General features: G+C 41.1%; 1 protein-coding gene across 1 annotated transcript in view; it reads right to left on the reverse strand.

Annotated features, from left to right (window-relative positions):
* LOC137626450 (microtubule-associated protein futsch-like) overlaps window positions 1-27146 on the reverse strand; it is a 116604-nt gene that overhangs the window by 24965 nt on the left and 64493 nt on the right. Inside the window, exons 5-6 of the mRNA XM_068357449.1 lie at window positions 23222-23897; window positions 2030-3722 (exon numbers count right to left, since the gene is read on the reverse strand). Of these exons, the coding sequence (XP_068213550.1) occupies window positions 2030-3722; window positions 23222-23897 (2369 nt within the window). The remainder of the gene's footprint in view (window positions 1-2029; window positions 3723-23221; window positions 23898-27146) is intronic.

Below are 27146 nucleotides of genomic sequence, written 5' to 3' on the forward strand. Positions count from 1 at the left end.
CCCCACGGCGGACGAATTAACGGAAAGCCGAAGGAAACGACCGAAGGTCCAAGAGAGGCCGCGCCCCATGACGAGAAACCGTGGTGGCCTAGCACTACCGGTGTCGTCGTACACTACCACACAGCACAAACACTGAAAAGAAAACTTACTACATTTCTATACACCAAAATATAAACATAAATATAAAGAATGTTTATGTATATATATTACAAGTATAAAAAAAGGTAAAAAGACAAAAAGCATTAAGGGCTGTCAAAAAGCGAGGGTGAAAGCGGACACGTCCGCTCACCACCCGAGCCAAAAGTAAAGTGAGCTCATCACACAGGTGTGTGTGTGGGGGGGGGGGAGCAAGCTACCCCTCCCTACCCCCCGCTAATTAGCGATGGGGGTAGTAAACCCTCGTTAAAATTCTAAAGGCTTGTCATTTCAGCTACGCGAAAGTAATAACCCATATTATATAGCGTGGTTTGTATTTCAGTTACGGAACAAATAAATAAACTGATTGATCAAATCCATAGACTATAGAAAAAGTCAACAAAACTGGTCAACATGGAGGAGCCGATACACCGTGCAAGGCTAAATACCCTCCAGGATAGCCACTTCAACTGAAGGGAGGACAGGAGGGATTGTTTTAAAAAGAAAAAGAAACAAAGAAAAGACAGCCTCTTGATATACCACCAGGCATCCATGGTCCTTCTAATTAAACCTGTCCAACACACCATTTAAAAATAGAAGAGGAAGAAAAAAAATAAAATAGAATAGCGTGCCCGAGTGTACCCTTAAGCACGAAAACTCTACCCCAAGGAAGTGGAAGACCATGGTACAAAGGCTATGCCACTACCCAAAACTAGAGAACAATGGTTTGATTTTGGAGTGTCCTCCTAGAAGAGCTATCATAACTAAAGTCTCTCTTCTACCCTTACCAAGAGGAAAGTGGCCACTGAACAATTACAGTGCAAAAGTACAATAAACTGAACTAGCTCGCCAGCAGCCATTACCTGGCCCTTCCTGGTCCTAACTTGGGTGGAAAGGGGACTTGGATGCTAATCATATGTACATTTGGTCAGTCTCTAGGCCACTGTCCTGCTTGCTAGGGTAACGTCACTATCCCTTGCCTCTGCCATTCATGAGCGACCTTTAAACCTAGCAGTGTCGACCAATACTACCGAGGCATCTGACAAGGTGCTAACCTTTCTCTCATTCTTATGATACAGTTGCTAACCTTTCTCTCATTCTTATGATACAGTTGCTAACCTTTCTCTCATTCTTATGATTCAGCAGAAGCTGGAGGGGGGCAGTTGAAGGAGTGGGCACTAACATTCTCATTAGGGGTTAACGAGAAGGAAAGCATAAGGAACTTCAGAGGGAATTAAAAGATGGAAGGGGTAGGATTAGGAATGGTCACAAGTGATCAGAAAGATTCATTCCGTGCTCATCTGTTGATGGTTCCCTGCACCTTTTTAGCATATCCAAGATCCTACACCTAAAGCTAACAGGCACAGAAATGAAGGACCACGCTAGTCCATCAAGCCCATGAAAAGCTCCCAAATAAAAGACTGGAAAGACCAGAACCTTTTAGAAATGAGAAGGTTCACAATGTAAACAATGCGAGGTTTGACAGTACAGTACCAACAGATGGTGATGTAGGATGTTAACAGCTGACCATTCTATTCAAACCTTACTAAGAAACTCTCATCTCTACTTCTTTTAATTAATAGTTGACACTTCAAACCATGTAAGCGATATAAATATTGGGGAAGATTCATTGTAATATATATATAAAAGCAAATAATGTAATCACAAAGATAGATCATAATGAATTTTGCTCTGTACCATCTTCTTCAAACTAATACATTGAAAATAAACCTCTTACAATTAATAAGTGTAAAGTACAACTTTTAAAATTTACATGAGTAATCTCTTCAGCTTTGACCACATAATAAAACACACAGAAAAGATCTTACAAAGTTAGAAGTCACTTCATATTGTACAAGCACTTATTTCAAGTATTGTACTGTGTAGCACTCACCTTTAGTCTAGCCAGATGGGAAGACGATAGCAGATGATTACAGTACATGGGGAGCGTTTCAAAGACCTGGTCACACAATCTGCACCAGTGCATACCCACGTCCATGACCCGATACTGCGACTTCGACTGCGACGCCCCTGGTTGAGGTATTCTGTCGAGTTCAAAAGGACCATCTTTGCCGGTCTCGCCAAAGAATGGAATTCTCTCGTCCTCATCGGGAGTGTTGAACTTGCACTCTACGGAATCATCTTTTATCAACTTTTTCAAATCTTTCACGACCTCTTTCTCCGGCTGATTTGCGTGACCCAGACGAGATTCGGGAACTTCGCACGTATCGACGTTCGCTTCGTCTTGAGCCTTTGGTTTTTCGTTGGGCGAGTATGGAACGTCCACTTCGGCAAATAGTTCTTTCTTAAATTTTTCCAGTGTTCCCTTTATGTGCGACCGTGCCCAATGCGATTTCTGAATCTTAACCAAAGCAGGCCCAGTAGATTTCACCAGCTTTGACCTCGACGATTCAGGCGACGATGGACGTTTATAGTCGTTATCTGGAGATCTTGACCGGCCGCCATTACGTCTCGGGGACCTGACACTTCGGGAGTTCTTAGGCGAGCGATGGCTCCTGTGTGTCGGCGACCTTCTTCGAGAACTACGATCGGGAGACCTGGAATAATCACTGTTACGCTTTGATGCATTTCGTTCGGGCGACCTACTCGAGTATTCGCGGCGAGGCTTCGATATAATTTTTTCCGGTGACCTAGAGTAGTTTCGCACATGTTTCGAGGCACCTCGTTCCGGCGATCTGGAATAATCACGAACACGATTAGAGGTATTTCTTTCCGGAGATCGGGAGTAGCCATGTATCAACTTGGCTCCGATTCGTTCTGGCGATCTAAAATAGTTGCCAACAAATTTCGACAAGCTCTGTTCTGGCGACCTAGAATAGTTGTGTGCATGTTTTTTCGACCGCCGCTCCGGGGATCTGGAATAATCCCTTTCCCGTTTTGACGTGCTGCATTCCGGTGACCTCGAAGACTCACGATTGCGTTTTAATGAGCGAAACCTCGGCGGGTGTTCAGGCGATTCTTTATCTTTAGGCTTCACCATTCTAGATTTGAAGGGGTAGTGGTCCTCCGACGTCATCCCCAACCTGTGACCGGAGTCCGGCGACTTGCTCTGACTGCGCTCGGCCTTGCGAACCTTGCTGATTTTCATGGCCTTGATCAAGGTGACGTTCAGCTTCAGAACCTTGTCGCTCCTTTTCTTTATCTCCTTTCCGATCTTGTCGTAGAGGAACAGGTTCTCTTCCAGCAGCTCGTCCAGAGACTTCTTGTCGCCCTTGTGGCTTCGTATCATGCTGCTCTTCTGGTCCTGCAAGATTGATCTCTGGCTCTCCAGCATCTTGATCTCATTTAACAGGGTGGCCTTTTCCTTAGCAAGGATCTCCATTTCCTCTTGAGGTTTCTTCTCACTCACAGGCAGGACTTTGCTTGAGTCGGTCTCTTCCGCTACTTTAAGTGGGGCTGCCTCGCACGGAGACGGTTCCTTCTTGGAAGGCGCGGCCGGTATGTGGGCACCCTCGGAACTTCTTCCTTGCTTGACGGTGGGATTCTTGAACTCCGCCTGAGTCGGTTTACCATTCTGTTCAAAAGTAGGGGCTGGCCCTAACTGGACAGAATCCTTTTTCGTGTTCCTGAGAAAATATAAAAACAGAACAAAATTAGGAGATTTACAGCATCCTTAACTGGAGCATTCATACATTCTGACATTAACTATTTCTAATCCACAAACTACTTGGAATGAGATCGGCAAAAAGTTAAAATCAAAACACTGTCCATAACAACATGTACTAATAAAGGAGCGAACCAATTATAAATTATGATACTGTACTAACTAATTACTTGGTTTAAAGTCATTTGCCATTATAGTATCTAAAAATAACAAATATTAAGAGCAACTAGCATTTTCCTAACTATACAAACCTGAATTCTTTAATAGGGGTATACTTTCAGCTTGGCTACAACTCAGTTGTCAAATTTATAACAAGGTGTAGGTAGTTACTGTACTGGCAAGAGGCGAACGATGCCCCGCCCGCCCCAAGCCAGTACACAGACCCTCGCCCTTTGGGGGCAAACAAACCCCTATAACAATACTGGCTGGATTAAAATCACGGATGTTAACACACTCGGATCTGATAAGACATGCGGTGTTGCTTCCTCCTGCCTCCCAACAGTTTGAGAATAGATTCTCACGGATCAGGCTGGGTTTCTGTCCGATGACAATTTGGTCATTTATTACGCAGATAAGAATTAACAAATACTTTAACCAACACAAATATGTCGTTGCTAAACCATTAACCCTTTTACCCCCAGGCTCTTTGGAAATTTCCAACACTTAACCCCCAGGGGGTTATTTTTTTCCCAGCATATTTTGTAGTATATTTTCATTTAAATTGCTCTAACAGTCTTAATTTTTGTCATAGAGAGGTCAGGTTGGTCTGAATTTAAAAAAAAAAATTATAAAAAATATGAAAAAAAAAAAATTTTTTATAGCATTTTTTTTGCAAGGACGTACCAGTAGTCCATGGGGGTAAAGGGATGGGTTTTGTGAAACGTACCAGTACGTCCTTTGGGGGTAAAAGGGTTAAGGGGCCCGGCCGGAATGCCAATATATAGGGGTATAGAAAGAAAAACACAAAATCCTGGAAAAATTCACCGTGCTATGGCAATGGAGAATGCGTATACGAAATATGTCAAAATTCCTCTTACTTTCATAGTTACAGGGTAAATAGTAAAGGTAACGCAATAAACCATAAACATTGTTCCCTACAAGAAAATGCAGTGTTTCTTTTGTTATCGTAAATTTTGATAATTATAACATTTTAATGTAAAAAAAATTGTGATCAACAGCATTCCTATAGCTTCCATAAGTCAGAAGACAATATATTACACGGTAATTACACCCTTCGCCCAACAGTCCTACCACAAACCTCATAGTGAGTACACGTACGAGTTCGACCTCTGACAATCGCTCATTTTTACGTTTGTTTTTCTCGTTTTCTGTAAAAATTTCATCATTTCAAAGAGGAAAAGACATAAGGAAAAACAAAATCAATGAGAGAGAGAGAGAGAGAGAGAGAGAGAGAGAGAGAGAGAGAGAGAGAGAGAGAGAGAGAGAGAGAGAGAGAGAGAGAGAGAGAGTGGGGGGGGAGGGGTATGCTGGCAGTTTCCAATCTGAGAGAGAGAGAGAGAGAGAGAGAGAGAGAGAGAGAGAGAGAGAGAGAGAGAGAGAGAGAGTGTGTGTGTGTGTGAAGGAGCGGCTACTTAACCTGACAGGAGCCAAAAGAAGCAAGATATTGAGCAAAACGATCTTCATTTATGATTAAAATACAATAAATAACTTTTTTTCATTTATCAATATCCAAAAACCGACCATAAACTTGATAATAATAAGGATTTATTAATATTGTTTTTGTAAAAATACAAAGACAAACTTTGAACGCCCGTATCTCAAAACTATACTTATTGACCTTCAAATTCTATCTTCTCCCTTAGTTTTAAAGATATAGCATCGAAATTTGGTATATAACTCAGAAAGATATAAAACAATCAAAAGTTACGTTTTTTTTCCAATTTTTTTTCATATATTTTTTCCTAATTTTTTTCCCCTATTTTTAGGGTTTATTTTTTTACCATACTGAAAAAATTCATATCTATCAAAATATACGAATTACTTTAAGAAAAAACTATTTTATTGGAGGTCTACATCTAGTAATCCCAGGTCTTAATATTAATCATCAAGGGAGGACATAGAATTTGAAAAACACTCATTTTCAGGATAATTCGCCATAGTGTCGCAAAACCGAACGTCGAGGCAAAAATCCTAGACAGTTTAGAGATGTCCTACGTCACCTTATTAAGTGGTATGAATGTCAAAGTCCTGTCATTAGAAAACGGTATAAGCCGGCCGGCTATCCCTTTTACCCCCAAAGGACGTACTGGTACGTTTCACAAAAGCCATCCCTTTACCCCCATGGACGTACCGGTACGTCCTTGCAAAAAAATGCTATTATTTTTTTTTTTTTTTTCATATTTTTTATAATTTTTTTGAGAAAATTCAGACATTTTCCAAGAGAATGGGACCAACCTGACCTCTCTATGACAAAAATTAAGGCTGTTAGGGCAATTTTAAAAAAAATATACTGCAAAATGTGCTGGGAAAAAAATAACACCCTAGGGGTTAAGGGTTGGAAATTTCCAAATAGCCTGGGGGTAAAAGGGTTAAAAAACAGTATTAGCTGGCTGGCTATTAAGCAAGGACATTATTTTCTCTCTTATTCTAAAACAATAGAAAGTTTAAATAGAAATTTGATAGGGAAAATATGACTTGGCTAAAAACTTATTAAATTTGGGTACAAATGGATATCAAAATCGTCTAAAACAAATGAGAATAAGTGGAAATTTTGGTAAGAGTATGCTTTAACCCTTTTACCCCCAAAAGGACATACTGGTACGTTTCACAAAAGCCATCCCTTTACCCCCATGGACGTACCGGTACGTCCTTGCAAAAAAATGTTAAATTTTTTTTTTTCATATTTTTGATAATTTTTTGAGAAAATTCAGGCATTTTCCAAGAGAATGAGACCAACCTGACCTCTCTATGACGAAAATTAAGGCGGTTAGAGCAATTTGAAAAATATATACTGCAAAATGTGCTTGAAAAACAAATAACCCCTGGGGGTTAAGGGTTGGAAAGTTCCAAATAGCCTGGGGGTAAAAGGGTTAATAGGGGCTGGGGCATAATAACTTTGAATTGGTCGATTAAAATGTGAAGTATGTTTTTCACTCCAAGTCCATTGTTTACATCTGAGAGACTGAAGGGGGACTTATTGCGCATGCTTGGTTTCTGTGCATTTACAATGACGTATCTATCAGGTGGTTTTTTTAAACCAATTAACCCTTTTACCCCCAGGCTATTTGGAAATTTCCAACCCTTAACCCCCAAGGGGTTATTTTTTCCCCAGCACATTTTGCAGTATATTTTTTTAAAATTGCTCTAACAGCCTTAATTTTTGTCATAGAGAGGTCAGGTTGGTCTCATTCTCTTGGAAAATGCCTGAATTTTCTCAAAAAATTATCAAAAATATGAAAACAAAAAAATTTATAGCATTTTTTTGCAAGGACGTACCGGTACGTCCATGGGGGTAAAGGGATGGCTTTTGTGAAACGTACCAGTACGTCCTTTGGGGGTAAAAAGGTTAATAGGGGCTGGGGGATAATAACTTCCGAATTGGTCGATTAAAATGTGAAGTATGTTTTTCACTCCAAGTCCATTGTTTACATCTCAGAGACTGAAGGGACTTATTGCGCATGCTTGGCTTCTGTGCATTTACAATGACGTATCTATCAGGTGGTTTTTCAAACCAATTAAGAGCTTACAAGTACTTCTTCATAAGTTCCCGGATGTTGTTCTACAACAGCCATTTATTTTCCCAGCTTCGCCTTCAGTTTCATCTTAACCAGCATCTCGTAAAGATGTCTACAGGATTGGACTTAACTGAAGTACATTAATTTATTTCAAAATTTGGTGTGATTTCATTTACGTCGGCAATTGATTACGATGGAAACGCTCTCCGTTCAGTGTATAGGCATTGTTACTCATGCAAAATTAATAAATAACCAAGAAATAATGCCTCAAAGGTCTGATTCTGACTTGATTTTCCGGAAGACCAACACATTTTCTACAGCAAAGCTTCTGTAAAGATTGCCAGGAAAAAAAAAAAAAAAAAAAAAAAAAAAAAAAAAAAAAAAAAACCGACGGTGTTAATCATAAGGTAAGGAATTATTCATGATTTAGTTTTTCATAATGGAAGGCTTCATTTGTGATTTACTTTTAGTTTGTGACTGGGAAGGGAGGTCTGGCTAGCGGTTGTGACCTGTGAAGGGGGGGTCCGGTGTGACGGTCTGAACAATCCCGCGGTCTCAGAATTCTCCTTGATAATCTGCGCATGCGCGAACATTACCGTTTGCCAGTGCATACGAGGTTGATGTTTTATTTTCATGTAATGTTAGCGTGCGTAGCTCAACATTACCGCTTGCCAGTACATACGAGCTTGATGTTTTATTTTCATGCGAGCGAAGCGAGCTAATGACGGAAAAGAACCACTATACAATGTCAAGGAGAATTCTGAGACCGGGGGATCGTTCAGACCGTCACAGTTGTGACCTGGGAACTACTAGGTGGGGTTGTGCTAAATAAGTGCTAAATAATCACGTTTTAGTCTGTTTTCAGCCATTTACATGAACCTTATATTTTTCCGACTGGTTATCTTGTAATTATTTTGCATTTCTGGCCATTATTATTGCTTGAAAATAACTCGTTTATCAAATTCTCCCCCCCCCCCAAACAACTGCGGTTTCCTACTGGTGTTTGCCAGACTAGGGTTCGAGTCACGCGGAAACTGGTTAGTGCCTTTGGTGTCTGCAACCTTACCATCATTGTGAGGTAAGGATGGGGTGGTTTGGGGGAGCCTACAGGTCTATTTGCTGTCCTCAGCAGCCACTGTCTGGCCCTCATTGGTCCTATATGGTCAGTCTCTAGGGCATTGTCCTGCTTACTAGGGCAATGTCACTGTCCCTTGCCTCTGCCTTTCACGAGCGATCTTCAAACCTTGAAACCATAACAAAACTTCACCAAATAACATAACTCTTTTTCTTTTAAGGTTTACTACAAGTTACCATACTCACAAGATACTAAATGACTTGAACACGGTCAATTCGTCAAAAATAACGTCGAAATAACCCAAAAATTATTCAGAACACCTGTAACGCTTCTGGAAACAAGAAACACATATTTACAGATGGCGCTGTGATCGCTCCATAGATATAAATATGACCTAGATCTCGAAATGAATTATTATTTATGAAACTGTTTTCAATAGAATTTCGAGTATTTAAATTATTTATATTGTCCATGGATTGCTAAATTGTAGTAACTTATCTGTCTGATATTTTTATATTTAAAAAAATTAAGTTTATAAGGAGTATTATGATCATAATGGTTTAAAATCAGGTTCGTGTTCGACGCCATATTGGATAGACCAGCCCAAGGTGATAAGTTAAACTTGCTCAAATTAAAATGAATTATCATTTATAAAACTGTTTTTAATGGAATTTCGAGTATTTAAATTATCTATTTTGTTCATAGATTGTTAAATTGCAATGTATTACCTGTCTGAGATTTTTATATTTAAAAAAATGAGTTTATAAGGAGTATTATGATCATAATGGTTTAAAAACAGGCCTCTCTTCGACGCCATATTGGATAGACCTTCCATGGGTGATAAGGTAAATATGCTCGAATTAAAAGCATATTTCAAAGGAAAATACACAAATATGTGTAAGGAAGAAAAAGGATATAATAAAGAACATTTATTTCTATGCACGAAATTAAGAAAGTTAAGAGAACTGGATATTATACGAATTGGAATATTGCAAAATCCTAACAGAGCTGGTTGTATACATTAGTCTGACCACGATTTTGAGACGAATTTAAGAATAATAATAATAATAATAATAATAATAATAATAATAATAATAATAATAATAAAGGTAGTAAGGTAGACTTCATATGAATAAAAGATTCTAAATGCCAGTTGTTCATAATCAAATGCTTTTCAAATAGAAGTTTGCTGATTTTTATCTTGTTTTGTATCTATTTGAATTGTTTCTAATATATTACATGCGCATGTTCTTGTCTTTTACAACAAAAACCACAGAGAGAGAGAGAGAGAGAGAGAGAGAGAGAGAGAGAGAGAGAGAGAGAGAGAGAGAGAGAGAGAGAGAGAGAGAGAGAGAGAGAGAGAGAGAGAGAGAGAGAGAGGAAAATTTCTTATTCATACTATAGTCAATTTCTTTTAGCGATGCAGATTTGCACCGACTCGTAGCGGTGCCCTTTTAGCTCGGAAAAGTTTCCTGATTGCTGATTGGTTGGACGAGATAATTCTAACCAATCAGCGATCAGGAAACTTTTCCGATCTTAAAGGGCACCAGTGCGAGTCGGTGTAAATCTGCCTCGATAAAAGAAATGGACTATAGGCACGAGAATATTTTATGGGTAATAATAATACAGTACTGTTGCATATACAGTAGTATAGTTTAGTATTTATATTCTCAGAGAATGACATTCTCAAATAATTGTCTTTATAACTGCTAACCTTAATCTCAAATTAAAATAATATAGAATAATCCTTATGAACTCTTAACCCTCTTACCCCCAAAGGACGTACTGGTACGTTTCACAAAAGCCATCCCTTTACCCCATGGATGTACCGGTACATTCTTGCAAAAAAAATGCTATAAATTTTTTTTATTTCATATTTTTGATAATTTTTTGAGAAAATTCAGGCATTTTCCAAGAGAATGAGACCAACCTGACCTCTCTATGACAAAAATTAAGGCTGTTAGAGCAATTTAAAAAAAATATACTGCAAAATGTGCTGGGAAAAAAATAACCCCCTGGGGGTTAAGGGTTGGAAATTTCCAAATAGCCTGGGGGTAAAAAGGTTAACACTTATAGCGGGAGCGAGTTGGACTCTTCCATTCTTTCTCTGCTAAGGACATCCGAGGAAAAGTTAAGAATCATCCTATAAATGTCAAAGATGAACAACCACTTACCCCGAAAGTGGAACCACCGCTTGGCCATGATATTATCACTATTAACGACAGTCCGGAGAACCTCCGCTGTGAGTGCGAGCACCAGCTCAGCTGATGTAGCCCCCTCAAGGTCCCAGTGTCTGATTTAGAAGCGTCGCAATTTATTAAAATCATGAGTCTCATAAGTCGTTTGGATGGCCTAGACGAGCCTCCTCACTCACAAACCATCAACAGATGGTCTTCTATTGATTTTATATTCCCACAATCACAAAGTCTTGGGCACAGGTTTGATATGGCACTCTCTAACCAAACTAAGGACATGCTAGATTTGTTTAACATAAGTCTCAGTATCTTAAACTTTCCTCAAGGACAGCTGATCCTCAAAGTTACTGCCCTTACCCCTTTCTCGCCAGAGAAGATTCTATGTCCACTGTGGTGCTTTTACGAGCCCACTCCCTATTGACGCTGACTTTGCTAACCTGGTACCGCCTGCACCAGTTGATAGATTATCCAACCTCCCCTCCATCTTTTCAGGTTCCAAAATGGCAAACATGGAGGTAGCAGCTATGTCCGCAATCCAAGCCTGCTCTTGGCTCGACCACTGGTCTGGAGTGGCGTCTCACTATGGGGTCGTAGAAAACCTTAAAGAGGAACACGCCCTTAAATAGTTTGAGGAATTATAACGATCAGGGGCCAAAGCCCTAGAGTTCCTATCCCATCAAACTATTTCCCTTTGGGGAAGCTGTATTCTAAAAATATACGATGCAGTCTTGGCCAGATGCTCTAAACAGCTGTTCCACCGGGACATGTTAGGCCTGAGAAACTCAGTTAGTGAGTTTTTCTTCTCTGTTTCTGCCTTCAGATGTGGCTACGGCCATAGAAAAGCTCAAGAGTTTTGGACAAGCTTCTCTGATGTGGAGAGCAACGGCACCAAGGATACCTGCCTCTCAGCAGCAACAAAGGAACTCGCCTTTTAAACAAGTTCCTCAGCAGAGACGACTTCTGCCTCCAACAGATTCACAACAACCTGGGCGGCAAGCCATAAGACCCGCCTTTCGACGTAGGGGATAGCCCTCCAAATGCAGAGGTCCCGGTCGCAAAGGATCCCGCAAGAAAAGGCATGTCCCCCAACTTACCACCAGTGGGGGGGTTGCCTACAAAGCTTTTGGCTTAGCTGGCTGTACTCTGGGGCTGTAAATTGTTTTATAAATTCGTAAGTTTTAATACCGTCTCCGCCTTAGAAATAAATCTCATGTGGTAAATTATTTAACTTTATTCCTCTTGAATGCTATTAATATTCACAAATATTCAACAATTTCTTATATCAATGCCATATTCTAACACATTTTTCATTTCTAAAATTGAGGAGCTTCACAAGTGTATATTACTTATATTCTAGTAGTTGGTTTTAAAATTAAGTATACCTTGGTGTTTCCAAATAAGCAGCATAAAATAGCTTTTCTGTATTATTGACCTTTTAACCAATAGATTGCAGTGTTTGATGGACACCATAGTAGGTTGGCCAAGGCACCAGTCACCCATTGAAATACTACCTCAAGAATTATTGGGTCCTTTAACTGGCCAGACAGTACTGCATTGGATTCCTCTTTCTGGTTACAGCTCATTTTTAATTTGCCTACACATGCATCGAATAGTCTGACCTATTCTTTCTGTATTCTCCTCTGTCCTCATACACCTGACAACACTGAGATTACCAAAAAATTCTTCTTCGCTCAAGAATTGTTCAATGGCTACTTTCCTCTTGGTAAGGGAAGAAGAGACTCTTTAGCTATGGTAAGAAGCTCTTTTAGGAGAAGGATACTCCCAAATCAAACCATTGTTCTCTAGTCTTATTTCCTTTCCTCACTGGGTTATTTTACCTGTTGGAGGCCTTATAGGGCTTATAGCATCCTTGCTTTTCCCACTAGGGTTGTAGCTTAACTAGTTATGATAATAATATGCTATGAAAAGTAAAGGACAAAGAATACTACTTTTACTGAACACCAAATTACATTTCTGAAGACACTTATTATTATTATTATTATTATTATTATTATTATTATTATTATTATTATTATTATTATTATTATTATTATTATTAGCTACAACTCTAGTTGGAAAAGCAAGATGCTATAAGCACAAGGGCTCCAACAAGGATAAATAGCCTAGTGAGGAAAGGAAACAAGGAAATATATAAACTACTGGAGAAGTAATGAACAATTAAGATAAAACATTTTAAGAACAGTAACAACATTAAAATAGTTCTTTCGTATATAAACTATGTAAACTTTAAAAAAAAAACAGAAGAGCAATAAGTTAGAATAGTGTGCCTGAATGTACCGTCAAGCAAGAAAACTCTACCCAAAGACAGTGGAAGTCCATGGTACAGAGACTTTGACACTACCCAAGACTAGAGAACAATGGTTTGATTTTGGTGTCCTTCTTCTAGAAGAGCTGCTTACCATAGCTAAAGAGTCTCTTCTACCCTCACCATGAGGAAAGTAACCACTGAACAATCACATTGCAGTAGCTAACCCCTTGGGTGAAGAAGAAATTTTCAGTTATCTTAGTGTTATCAGGTGTATAAGGAAAGAGAAGAATGTGGAAAGAACATTTATAACACTTCCAGAAGACTAAAATTACATAAAGAACCCTACTCGGAATGCATCTAAAACGTTTAAAACGCTTCCAGAAGACTAAAATTATAGGCCAGACTATTAGGTGTATGCGTAGGCAAACATAAGATGAACCATAACCAGAAAGAGGGATCCAATGTAGTACTATCTGGCCACTCACAGCACTCAATAACTCTCATGTAGTATAATCTCAATGGCTGGGTTGTTGAATATGCAGATGATGCTATTCTTTTTGCATTGATCCCACATCCTGAATGTAGACCTATGGATGTTGAATTCTAAATCAGATATTCATCTAAAATTACTGCATGCCATTAATTATGGAGGATGAAGTTAACTCTAAACAAAACTTTAATTATGATTGTATGTGGGTCAAGGACATTCTATTTTCCACACCCATATCTCTTCATTTTTCTGCATACACACTCATTGGAAATTTTAGTTGTGATTCTTGATTGCAATTTTACTTTTGAAAAACATATCCAGTCCTTTTTCTTCTATCATGGCACAAAAAACCAGCGTATTTTCTGATTTTTGAGAAACTTCTATTCCGACGTACTATCTTGACTCATTCATTCTATCTTTTGAATATTTTCCTCCTATCTGATCATCAGTAGCGGACTCTTTTTAACATTTTTTGAGAAAAAAACTTACCATCCAAATTTTAATCTGTGGCACGGTCACTCAGTTACCCAATTGTGCAAGGGGCTGTTTTAGATTGTCAAAAGTTCCGACCATCCTTTGCATTCAGATCTTCTTTTGGGATTATAGCATCCTGCTTTTCCAACTAAGGTTGCAGGTTAGCAAGGCATAATAATAATACCATCCACTAGGTACAAGTAGTGAAAGGTATGTAGTAAATTCTAACAGTTGGGCATTCTCTCTCTAAAGGCTCATTACTAAACAGTATCTAAGAAGTTTCATTCAAGCGGAAACTAAATTGAGGATCGAATGAGGATCGAATCAGTGGAACTTTTGAAATTAAAAAACCTAATGTTGTAGCTTAGCAAGTAGTAGTAATAATAATAATAATAATAATAATAATAATAATAATAATAATATGTTATTTTCATTAGTAAAATAAATTTTTGAATATACTTACCCGGTGATCATATAGCTGTCAGCTCTGCTGCCCGACAGAAAAACCTAAGGACAAAATACGCCAGCGATCGCTATACAGGTGGGGGTGTACATCAACAGCGCCATCTGTCGAGCAGGTACTCAAGTACTCCATGTCAACACAGAACCAATTTTCTCCTCTGCCCACTGGGTCTCTATTGGGGAGGAAGGGAGGGTCCTTTAATTTATGATCACCGGGTAAGTATATTCAAAAATTTATTTTACTAATGAAAATAACATTTTTCAATATTAAACTTAGCCGGTGATCATATAGCTGATTCACACCCAGGGGGGTGGGTAGAGACCAGCATTACATGTTGACATTATTATGAGCTAAGTATTTTGTATTTCATTTTAGCAGTTATTCAAAATAACAAACATAAAATCAATAAGTACCTGGTAAGGAAGTCGACTTGAACAATTACTCTGCCTTTTTAAGTACGTCTTCCTTACTGAGCCTCGCGATCCTCATAGGATGCTGAGCGACTCCTAGGAGCTGAAGTATGAAGGGTTGCAACCCATACTAAAGGACCTCATCAAAACCTCTAATCTAGGCGCTTCTCAAGAAAAGACTTTGACCACCCGCCAAATCAAGTAGGATGCGAAAGGCTTCTTAGCCTTCCGGAAAACCCAAAAACAATAATAAAACATTTCAAGAGAAAGATTAAAAAAGGTTATGGAATTAGGGAATTGTAGTGGTTGAGCCCTCACCCACTACTGCACTCGTTGCTACGAATGGTCCCAGAGTGTAGCAGTTCTCGTAAAGAGACTGGACATTCTTAAGATAAAAAGACGCGAACACTGATTTGCTTTTCCAATAGGTTGCGTCGAATATACTTTGCAGAGATCTATTTTGTTTAAACGCCACGGAAGTTGCGACAGTTCTAACTTCGTGTGTCCTTACCTTCAGCAAAGCTTGGTCTTCCTCATTCAGATGGGAATGAGCTTCTCGTATTAACAGTCTGATAAAATAGGATAAAGCATTCTTTGACATAGGCAAAGATGGATTCTTAACTGAACACCATAAAGCTTCAGACGGGCCTCGTAAAGGTTTTTAAATAGAACTTAAAAGCTCTTACAGGACATAAGACTCTTTCTAGTTCATTTCCAACCATACGATAAGTTTGGAATATCGAACGATATTTGTCAAGGCCGAGAAGGCAGCTCGTGTTTGGCTAGAAAACCAAGTTGTAGAACATGTAGCCGTTTCGGATGAGAATCCGATGTTCTTGCTGAAGGCATGAATCTCACTGACTCTTTTAGCTGTGGCTAAGCATATCAGGAAAAGAGTCTTAAAGGTGAGATCTTTCAGGGAGGCTGATTGTAGCGGTTCGAACCTGTCTGACATAAGGAATCTTAGTACCACGTCTAAATTCCAACCAGGTGTAACCAAACGACGCTCCTTCGTGGTCTCAAAAGACTTAAGGAGGTCCTGTAGATCTTTATTGTTGGAAAGATCTAAGCCTCTGTGACGGATGACTGATGTCAACATGCTTCTGTAACCCTTGATAGTGGGAGCTGAAAGAGATCGTTCTTTCCTCAGATATAAGAGAAAGTCAGCTATTTGAGTTACAGAGGTACTGGTCGAGGATACGGATACTGACTTGCACCAGTTTCGGAAGATTTCCCACTTCGATTGGTAGACTCTAAGGGTGGATGTTCTCCTTGCTCTAGCAATCGCTCTGGTTGCCTCCTTCGAAAAGCCTCTAGCTCTCGAGAGTCTTTCGATAGTCTGAAGGCGGTCAGACGAAGAGCGTGGAGGCCTTGGTGTACCTTCTTTACGCGTGGCTGACGTAGAAGGTCCACCCTTAAGGGAAGTGTTCTGGGAACGTCTACTAGCCATCGAAGTACCTCGGTGAGCCATTCTCTCGCGGGCCAGAGGGAAGCAACTAGCGTCAACCTTGTCCCTTCGTGAGAGGCGAACTTCTGCAGTACCTTGTTGACAATCTTGAACGGAGGGAATGCATATAGATCTAGATGTGACCAATCTAGTAGAAAGGCATCTATATGAACTGCTGCTGGGTCCGGGATTGGTGAGCAAAATATTGGGAGCCTCTTGGTCATCGAGGTTGCGAAGAGATCTATGGTTGGCTGGCCCCAGGTGGCCCAAAGTCTCTTGCATACATCCTTGTGGAGGGTCCATTCTGTTGGAATTATTTGTCCCTTCCGACTGAGACAATCTGCCATGACATTCAAGTTGCCTTGGATGAACCTCGTTACTAGTGAAATGTCTAGACCTTTTGACCAGGTGAGGAGGTCCCTTGCGATCTCGTACCATGTCAGAGAGTAGGTCCCTCCTTGCTTGGAGATGTACGCCAAAGCCGTGGTGTTGTCCGAGTTCACCTTCACCACTTTGCCTTGAAGGAGAGACCTGAAGCTTTTCCAGGTCAGACGTACTGCCAGTAGCTTCTTGCAGTTGAAATGCATTGTCCTTTGACTCGAGTTCCATAATCCCGAGCATTCCCTACCGTCTAATGTCGCACCCCAGCCTACGTCCGATGCGTCCGAGAAGAGAACGTGGTTGGGAGTCTGAACAGTCAGGGGAAGACCCTCTCTAAGGTTGATACAGTCCTTTCACCAAGTCAGACAAGACTTTATCTTTCCGGAAACCGGGATCGAGACCGCTTCTAGCGTCTTGTCCTTTTTCCAGTGAAAAGCTAGATGGTATAGAAGAGGACGGAGGTGTAGTCTTCCTAGTGACACAAATTGATCCACGGATGACAGTGTCCCTACCAGACTCATCCACAGCCTGACTGGGCAGCGTTCCTTCTTCAGCATCTTCTGGATGGATAGCAGGGCTGGGGGTTGATCGTCTTGTTCAGCAACGTCCTCATCAGAGGGTTCCTCATCCGAAACTGATGAGGAAACGGCAACGGAGTGGGCAACGTCTGACTCGCTGAATCCGGTCGCACTGGTGGATGCGTGACGGAGCCGGACGCAATATCATGGTACTGCTGCACAGTCTGTGAACTGTCAACAACCATGGGTGCGCGAGGAAGTACAGCGTCAACCCGAAACTGTCTAGACTGTCTGGGTTGTGCAGTCAACACCCTACCGGGTTGCTGAGGTTGACACACTGCGTCACAACAAGTCACCTCTGCTGGTTGTTGAACGTCTTCCTAGTGACACACTGAACGTCAACAACCACCTCCGAGCGTCGCTTAACGTCAACGTGCGACTGGCAACCCACACTGGGTCGCATCGGTGGAGGAACCACCTCAACTGGCAGACGCGAGTAGGATACCTCAGCGTCAACAGGGCGCACAACCAACCGGTAGGAAGGTTGTTGGCCAGAAGGTTCTTCTCCGTAATAAGTCCTCTATCAAGGACACAAGCTTGGACTGCATGTCTTGCAGCAAAGCCCATTTAGGGTCTACGGGAGCAGGTGTGGCAACAGACGGGGTTAGCGACTGAGGCGGAACCATTTACCATCCCTGGAAGCCTTGTTATGTGTGACATAATAGTACAGCAAAACTTCAAAGGCTCGACAAAAGTTGAGAAGTTGACCTGTAAACAACTGGAGCGTCTCCTGGCTAGGCGCCAGGGCGAGTCTACCAGAATTGAGAAGTCTACCTGGGCAGAGGCATGAACTCCCAAGCCGAGAACTTCTCTCGTGTCCTATCAGACTCTCGCTCTATAAGCCAGTTAAAAAGAAGGGAAATCAAAGGCTGTATCCCTAAAACTCCTCCTGGTGCAAAAACCAGTCGCCTAGCCAACGTAACGCTCTCTAGGAGAGCGAGAGAGCACTAGCTTAACAACAACGGCTTCGAAGTAGCTAGGCCTAGTGTAAGTTCTGACGTGAGGCGAACGAGGAGCAGCAGTTACAAGATCCGGACGAAGATCCTTAAAAAATCATCATGATTTAATTAAAGTCCATAGGAGGCTAAGCAGCTTAAGGCTCCTCTCCAAATGACAGAGTCCTCAAAGGAATATCAGTAGGAGGGAGAACAGCACTTTCTCATCTACAGGAACCTTGTCCGAGAAAAGCTAGGTTATCTCAGTGAGGGTCTCACTGGTGCATTAGCAGCAGACCAGAAGGCAACGTTATGTAACTGCTTGACAGTCTGTGAACTGTCAAAAACTGAACTGTCAACCACAACAGGTGCGTGAGGACATACAGCACTGGTGCATTAGTAGCAGACCAGAAGGCAACGTCATGTAACTGCTTGACAGTCTGTGAGCTGGCAACAACCATAGCTGTGTGGGGAAGCAAAGCCTCTACTCCTGACTGACTAGTCTGCTGCGGGCGAGTAGCGGTAACCGCAGTGGGTTGCGGAGGTTGACGCACAGTGTCAAAACAAAGCAACTTAACTCCACCCTCCTGTTGTTGTGGTAACTCGCGAACGTCAACGGAGGGTAGCGTGCGTCTGTGAACGTCAACGTGCGGCTGGCAGGGTACACTGCGCATGGGAGGTGGAACTCTCACAGGCGGAGTGCGGGAGCAGGTAGCGTCAGCGTGTACTGTACGCACAACCGTGGTTGGTTGTAGGCTAACGGGTGCAGCGTCAACCTTCTCCGCACGATACTCCTGCATAAAAGATGCTAACTGTGTCTGCATAGACTGTAGCAAAGACCACTTAGGGTCTACAGCAGCAGGTGCGGCAACAGACGGTGTTACTGCCTGTTGCGGTACCACTTTGCCTCTCTTAGGAGGTGTGCAGTCATCGGAAGACTGCAGCGAGTCCGAACTGACCCAGTGGCTACACCTGGGCCGTTGGACTTGCGCGGAAGGGACCGACTTGCGCTTAATAAGCTGCGAGACCTTGGTCCAAGGTTTCTTACGAGAAACCTCTTCCGCAGACGAGAAGTAAATGGGCTCTCTCGTCTTTGTGTGGGTGGGGCGATCTTGGGTAGATACGCCCGAAACCACGGAGGGAAAACGTCTGTTCGTTGATCAAGGCCTGACGAACCCATAAGTCGTTCGACATTACTTCTCCCCTGGGCTTGGGAGCTTGCAAGAGGTCCCGGACTAGGTGAACTACAGGCACGAACAGACGAACCCTCGGACGCAACACTGTAACACTTTGCGCATATCACTTTATCACTTCGATTTTCTGTTTTGCACTTATTTCACTGAAATCGAAATTAAAACTAGCAAAAACAGAAAACATATATAAAGATAAAGAATTCAGTGGCTGGAAAAGAGACTAAACACTAGTTCAAATAAACTACGTTTACAATCTCTCACCGCACATAGCCTGGGGACAAGAATAAAACCCTAGAAACGTTTTACCTTCTTCCCCGTACAGCGACTAGGGAGGAGAGTAACACGAGAACAACGTTACCCGCTTGAACGGAACGTTTTTCTCCTCTCTCTCCCTCCGTCTCTATCTCTCTCTCTTTCTCTCTTGATTTCGCACCTGAGAGAAGAGCCCAATTATATATCGTCAAAACATGTTATTTGGCTAAAGGAAAAAACTGAAAGGTTTTCCAAATAAAAAGTTCCTTTAATTTAGAATTTAAACCATTTAAGCTAAGAAAGAATGAACGAAACGTCAGAATCGATTTACTCTTACTGCAAAGTGAAACCGTGATACACTCTCTCTCTATCGTAACGATAGAGCGCATTTTGAACGTCCTGAACGTCAACAACTGCGTAGTCTAAAAAACTAAACGTTAGTTCATCTTTGAAAACAGTACGAGACTATCAAAGAAATTCTTTCATAAAACATTAAATTTAAAAAGTTTTAAATTCTTTAAAGGCTAAATACGATATAACGGGCTCAACGTAGATTAACTTCGGTTCCAAGTTAGGACCGCCTACTATCAGGAAAGGTCGCATATAAACAAAACATAAACATTTATTCTTATATGTTTATAATAAATGGAAAGTTAATCGAAGAGGCCTAATAAAGGCGGAGAGATATAAAATATATAGATCTATAACGTGTTAAGCAAAATTACTAAAAACCTAAACACACTTCCGTCTAAGGGAAGGGTCGGCCATTTAAAAGTGAAAGAGAGTCCATACTCTCTTTGTCACCATAATTAAATCTATCCAAAACGAGTTCAAGTTTTGAGATGAAGATAAAACCCCTGCATAGCGAAAGCTCAAAACTGGAATACTGTAGTGTACTTCACCATATAGTTGTGAAAACAAATCCAGTTAGTAACAGCGTATTTAGTAGGTCTTGCCAGTGGCACGACAGAGAGAAAATTGGTTCTGTGTTGACATGGAGTACTTGAGTACCTGCTCGACAGATGGCGCTGTTGATGTACACCCCCACCTGTATAGCGATCGCTGGCGTATTTTGTCCTTAGGTTTTTCTGTCGGGCAGCAGAGCTGACAGCTATATGATCACCGGCTAAGTTTAATATTGAAAAAATAATAATACATACACATACCAAGGCACTTCCCCCAATTTTGGGGGGTAGCCGACATCAACAAATGAAACAAAAACAAAAAAGGGGACCTCTAATCTCTACGTTCCTCCCAGCCTAACAAGGGACTCAACCGAGTTCAGCTGGTACTGCTAGGGTACCACAGCCCTCCCTCCCACATTATCCACCACAGATGAAGCTTCATAATGCTGAATCCCCTACTGCTGCTACCTCCGCGGTCATCTAAGGCATCGGAGGAAGCAGCAGGGCCTACCGGAACTGTGTTACAATCGCTCGCCATTCATTCCTATTTCTAGCACGCTCTCTTGCCTCTCTCACATCTATCCTCCTATCACCCAGAGCTTCCTTCACTCCATTCATCCACCCAAACCTTGGCCCTCCTCTTGTACTTCTCCCATCAACTCTTGCATTCATTACCCTCTTTAGCAGACAGCCATTTTCCATTCTCTCAACATGGCCAAACCACCTCAACACATTCATATCCACTCTAGCTGCTAAATCATTTCTTACACCCGTTCTCACCCTCACCACTTCGTTCCTAATCCTATCTACTCGAGATACACCAGCCATACTCCTTAGACACTTCATCTCAAACACATTCAATTTCTGTCTCTCCATCACTTTTATTCCCCACAACTCCGATCCATGCTTACATAATAATAATAATAAATACTTTCCTGTTGAGTAGGTCAATATATCTTGTTTTATGGTTTATACACAGTGAGAAGACAAGATTTAGAACATCTCTCACTAACAAAATTGATGAAAGGAAACCGGAAGGAAGACCAAGACAGAAATATATGGATGGACTGGTGAGATTGACTAGAGGAAGAATATATACACGCCACGACTGCCGTCGTCCTTAGGGATATAGCACCTGGATGATGATGATGATGATGATGGCAAGTGTTAATAATCAGTTAAACATTGCTATTTACATTAATAGATTCAGACCTTACCCTTCGCAGGGGTTAGTAACAGTCACACAACAGCAAGTGCTGAAAAACTATTAATATTTGCTGCATCCTTAATGACACGCACAGACCCAGTATTTCTTCATATAATCGAATAAAAAAATGTGTTCGCAGCCTTTAGAGAAAAGGCAAATGTATTAGTAATTAGTTATACATGGTAACACCATATATAGGAAAGCACTAAGAGTTGTATTACAAATAGAAAAGGCATATATATATATCTAAGATTAAGAAATGTGTTTTAGGGTTTTGGTAAAAATCTATAAAGTCGTACAGTACTTTATCATTTGAAGGTTTGCTATTAGAAAATTTCCTTATTCACGGGAAGATCCTTTCATTCCATAAAATAGTATATTAATGGGAATAGATTTACAATCATATTGCACCAAATCTAGAAAAGGTCTTAATATAAAAAAAATCTATTGCCGTATTACACAAGGCTCTGAAAAATTAACTTATACAGTATAAAAGAACTAGTTTCAGTTTACTGCCTCATGTTATATAACTGAGTATGCTGTGCTTTATTTTGTCTTGTATAACTAAAGATTTGTATGTCTTTATTTAACCCTTTTACCCCCAGGCTCTTTGGAAATTTCCAACCCTTAACCCCCAAGGTGTTATTTTTTCCCCAGCATATTTTGCAGTATATTTTTTTTAAATTGCTCTAACAGCCTTAATTTTTGTCATAGAGAGGTCAGGTTGGTCTCATTCTCTTGGAAAATGCCTGAAGTTTCTCAAAAAAAATATCAAAAATATGAAAAAAAAAAAAAATCTTATAGCATTTTTTTGCAAGGACGTACCGGTACGTCCATGGGGGTAAAGGGATGGCTTTTGTGAGACGTACCAGTACGTCCTTTGGGGGTAAAAGAGTTAAGGTGCATTTGTAGTTTTATAAGTGTGAATGAACCTTAACTGAAGACGTAGAAGCATTGACTTATACGAGCCCAATTACAGGAGAGCAATCTCAGTTATATAACAGTTATATATCAAGTCTGGATTTCTTTTGCAAAACTTCATAGCATTGACCGCTTAACTTGTAGTAATCTAAATGCGTACACTATATACATAATTTGAGAATATAAACCCCTCCATGGTCAGGAAAAGTTATCTTAACAACAAAATTAATATACATTACCTTGCCATAGACGGTGTTCATAGAGTAATTCAAGTACTGTACGTACATTACAGTTTGTACGTAATTTTAGAATTCCAACTCAGTGGAAGTAAATTATATAATTTGAGAATTTAAAGTCCATGGTCCTGATACATTAGTCTAATAACAACAACAGTCGTGAATTTACATCACCTTGCGATATACGGTGTTCTTAGAATAATTTAAGTAGGTACATTATGTACGTAATTTTAAATTTGAACTTGGAGGAATTAAATTATATAATTTGAGAATTTAAAAGTCCATGGTCATGATACGTCCTTCTAATAATTACAACAATCGTGCATTTACATTACCTTGCTATGTACGGTGTTTCAACTTCCCAATTGCTTTTCCCAGCTTGGTACGCCATCTTCAACTTGGCCTCTGACACCTGGCGGCGATCTAACGCCGGGGTCCAAAGAGAAGAGCTGTTCGATTTATTTCCCCGATTCTTTTCGACAGGCGGAGGCCTCAAGGGAATATTCACAGCCTTTTCTAATGGCTTCTCCGGATTTTCAAGAGCCATCTTCAGCTCCCAATCGGTGTGATAATCAGCGCGCGTCCGAACGTCAGACTGCCGTTTATCCAGCGCCTTTGGAGGGGAGGGATTAGCAGCAACTTTCACGTGATCTTCCAGACTCGGCTCTACTTCGGCAGTGCTTCCGAAATAATCGTCGACTTCCTCCCCCACTTCCTCGAGGTCCACCGCCATTTCGTCTAGAATCTTCTCTGTGATGAGAGGGTCCGGGGAAGCTGAACCTTCTTTGGTTGTTTTCGAAGAAGACTCTTCAGTCGTCAGCTTCAGTATATTCTGCAGGAGCGCCTGAGTTTCCGGCTTCATGAAGTCGCTGGCGATGCGATCCGTCAGTTCCGATATGCTCGGCTCCCTTCGTGGACGGCGAGGGATCTTGTTCGGCAACTGGGATCTGGAGGGTAGCTTTAAAACTTCTACTTCCTCGTCCGTGGGGCATATCAGTTCATCGCCACTTTCTGATGGGAAAAGTAAAAGGAGATGATTAGCATACATATTTTTACGAAACCTTGACGACAATACTGTAAACCCAAAATTAACATCTATTAACAGATTTTTTATTCCCTTAACCATTTTCTAAATCACATCTTATTAACCCTTTTACCCCCAATGGACGTACTGGTACGTTTCACAAAACCCATCCCTTTACCCCCATGGACGTACTGGTACGTCCTTGCAAAAAAAACCTGTTTTTTACATTTTCTTTTTTGCATATTTTTGATAACTTTATGAGAAACTTCAGGCATTTTCCAAAAGAATGAGACCAACCTGACCTCTCTATGACGAAAATTAAGGCCGTTACAGCAATTTAAAAAATATATATTGCAAAATGTGCTTGAAAAAAAAAAACCCTAGGGGTTAAGGGCTGGAAAGTTCCAAATAGCCTGGGGGTAAAAGGGTTAATGGAAACTTTGTTATAACTAGAGGAGAAGAAAGATTGGAAAATAATGAAATAAGAATACAGAGGGACCTCAACTTACAAGAATTCAGAGATACAAACACAGACCCAACTGAAATCGTTAATCTAAGATGTTGTATCAAAAGTTCGTATACTGTAATAAGATAAAGAAATACAGTACTGTACTGCAATAAAACAACATTATATAATTAAATACAGTAAGCAAAATGACATTTGCAATAACCTTATATTTATTTCATATGGAACGAGACTATCTGTCGAATTTTGTGGCTGAAAAATATTATTTTGATAATAAAATAAATTTTTGAATATACTTACCCGGTGATTATAATAGCTGCAACTCTGTTGCTCGACAGAAAACTCTAAGGTAAAATTCGCCAGCGATCGCTACACAGGTTGCGGGTGTACCCAACAGCGCCATCTGTCGTCCAGATACCCAGTACTCAATGTAAACAAAGAACTCAATTTTCTCCTCGGTCCACTGCGTCTCTATTGGGGAGGAAGGGAGGGTCCTTTAATTTATAATCACCGGGTAAGTATATTCAAAAATTTATTTTATTATCAAAATAACATTTTTCAATATTTAACTTAGCCGGTGATTATAATAGCTGATTCACACCCAGGGGAGTGGGTAGAGACCAGCAAAATATGTTTACATTATTATGAGCTAAGAATTTTTATTTCATTTTAGAAGTTATCAAAATAACATAAACAAAATAAATAGGTACCTGGTAAGGAAGTCGACTTGAACAATTACTCTGCCTTTTTAAGTACGTCTTCCTTACGGAGCCTCGCGATCCTCTTAGGATGCTGAGCGACCCCTAGGATCTGAAGTATCAAGGGTTGCAACCCATACAACAGGACCTCATCAAAACCCCTAATCTAGGCGCTTCTCAAGAAATGACTTTGACCACCCGCCAAATCAACCAGGACGCGAAAGGCTTCTTAGCCTTCCGGACAACCCAAAAACAACAATAAAAACATTTCAAGAGAAAGATTAAAAAGGTTATGGAATTAGGGAATTGTAGTGGTTGAGCCCTCACCCACTACTGCACTCGCTGCTACGAATGGTCCCAAAGTGTAGCAGTCCTCGTAGAGAGACTGGACATCCTTAAGATAAAAAGACGCGAACACTGACTTGCTTCTCCAATAGGTTGCGTCCATTATACTTCGCAGAGATCTATTTTGTTTAAAGGCCACGGAAGTTGCGACAGCTCTAACTTCGTGTGTCCTTACCTTCAGCAAAGCTTGGTCTTCCTCACTCAGATGGGAATGAGCTTCTCGTATTAACAGTCTGATAAAATAGGATAAAGCATTCTTTGACATAGGCAAAGATGGTTTCTTAACTGAACACCATAAAGCTTCAGACAGGCCTCGTAAAGGTTTAGTTCGTTTTAAATAGAACTTAAGAGCTCTCACAGGGCATAAGACTCTTTCTAGTTCATTTCCAACCATATTCGATAAGCTTGGAATATCGAACGATTTCGGCCAAGGTCGAGAAGGCAGCTCGTTTTTGGCTAGAAAACCAAGTTGTAGAGAACATGTAGCCGTTTCAGATGAAAATCCGATGTTCTTGCTAAAGGCATGAATCTCACTGACCCTTTTAGCTGTGGCTAAGCATACCAGGAAAAGAGTCTTTAAGGTGAGATCTTTTAGGGAGGCTGATTGTAGCGGCTCGAACCTGTCTGACATGAGGAATCTTAGTACCACGTCTAAATTCCAACCAGGTGTAACCAAACGACGCTCCTTCGTGGTCTCAAAAGACTTAAGGAGGTCCTGTAGATCTTTATTGTTGGAAAGATCTAAGCCTCTGTGACGGAAGACTGATGCCAACATGCTTCTGTAACCCTTGATAGTGGGAGCTGAAAGAGATCGTTCTTTCCTCAGGTATAAGAGGAAGTCAGCTATTTGAGTTACAGAGGTACTGGTCGAGGATACAGATACTGACTTGCACCAGTTTCGGAAGACTTCCCACTTCGATTGGTAGACTCTAAGGGTGGATGTTCTCCTTGCTCTAGCAATCGCTCTGGCTGCCTCCTTCGAAAAGCCTCTAGCTCTCGAGAGTCTTTCGATAGTCTGAAGGCAGTCAGACGAAGAGCGTGGAGGCCTTGGTGTACCTTCTTTACGTGTGGCTGACGTAGAAGGTCCACCCTTAGAGGAAGAGTTCTGGGAACGTCCACTAGCCATCGAAGTACCTCGGTGAACCATTCTCTCGCGGGCCAGAGGGGAGCAACTAGCGTCAACCTTGTCCCTTCGTGAGAGGCGAACTTCTGCAGTACCTTGTTGACAATCTTGAACGGAGGGAATGCATATAGGTCTAGATGTGACCAATCTAGGAGAAAGGCATCTATATGAACTGCTGCTGGGTCCGGGATTGGTGAGCAATATATTGGGAGCCTCTTGGTCATCGAGGTTGCGAAGAGATCTATGGTTGGCTGGCCCCAGGTGGCCCAAAGTCTCTTGCATACATCCTTGTGGAGGGTCCATTCTGTTGGAATGATTTGTACCTTCCGACTGAGACAATCTGCCATGACATTCAAGTTGCCTTGGATGAACCTCGTTACTAGCGAAATGTTTAGACCTTTTGACCAGGTGAGGAGGTCCCTTGCGATCTCGTACAACGTCAGTGAGTGGGTCCCTCCTTGCTTGGAGATGTACGCCAAAGCCGTGGTGTTGTCCGAGTTCACCTCCACCACTTTGCCTTGAAGGAGAGACTTGAAGCTTTTCAAGGCCAGATGTACTGCCAGTAGCTCCTTGCAGTTGATATGCATTGTCCTTTGACTCGAGT

The sequence above is a fragment of the Palaemon carinicauda genome, chromosome 34, assembly GCF_036898095.1.
Source record: "Palaemon carinicauda isolate YSFRI2023 chromosome 34, ASM3689809v2, whole genome shotgun sequence".
Taxonomy (NCBI): domain Eukaryota; kingdom Metazoa; phylum Arthropoda; class Malacostraca; order Decapoda; family Palaemonidae; genus Palaemon; species Palaemon carinicauda.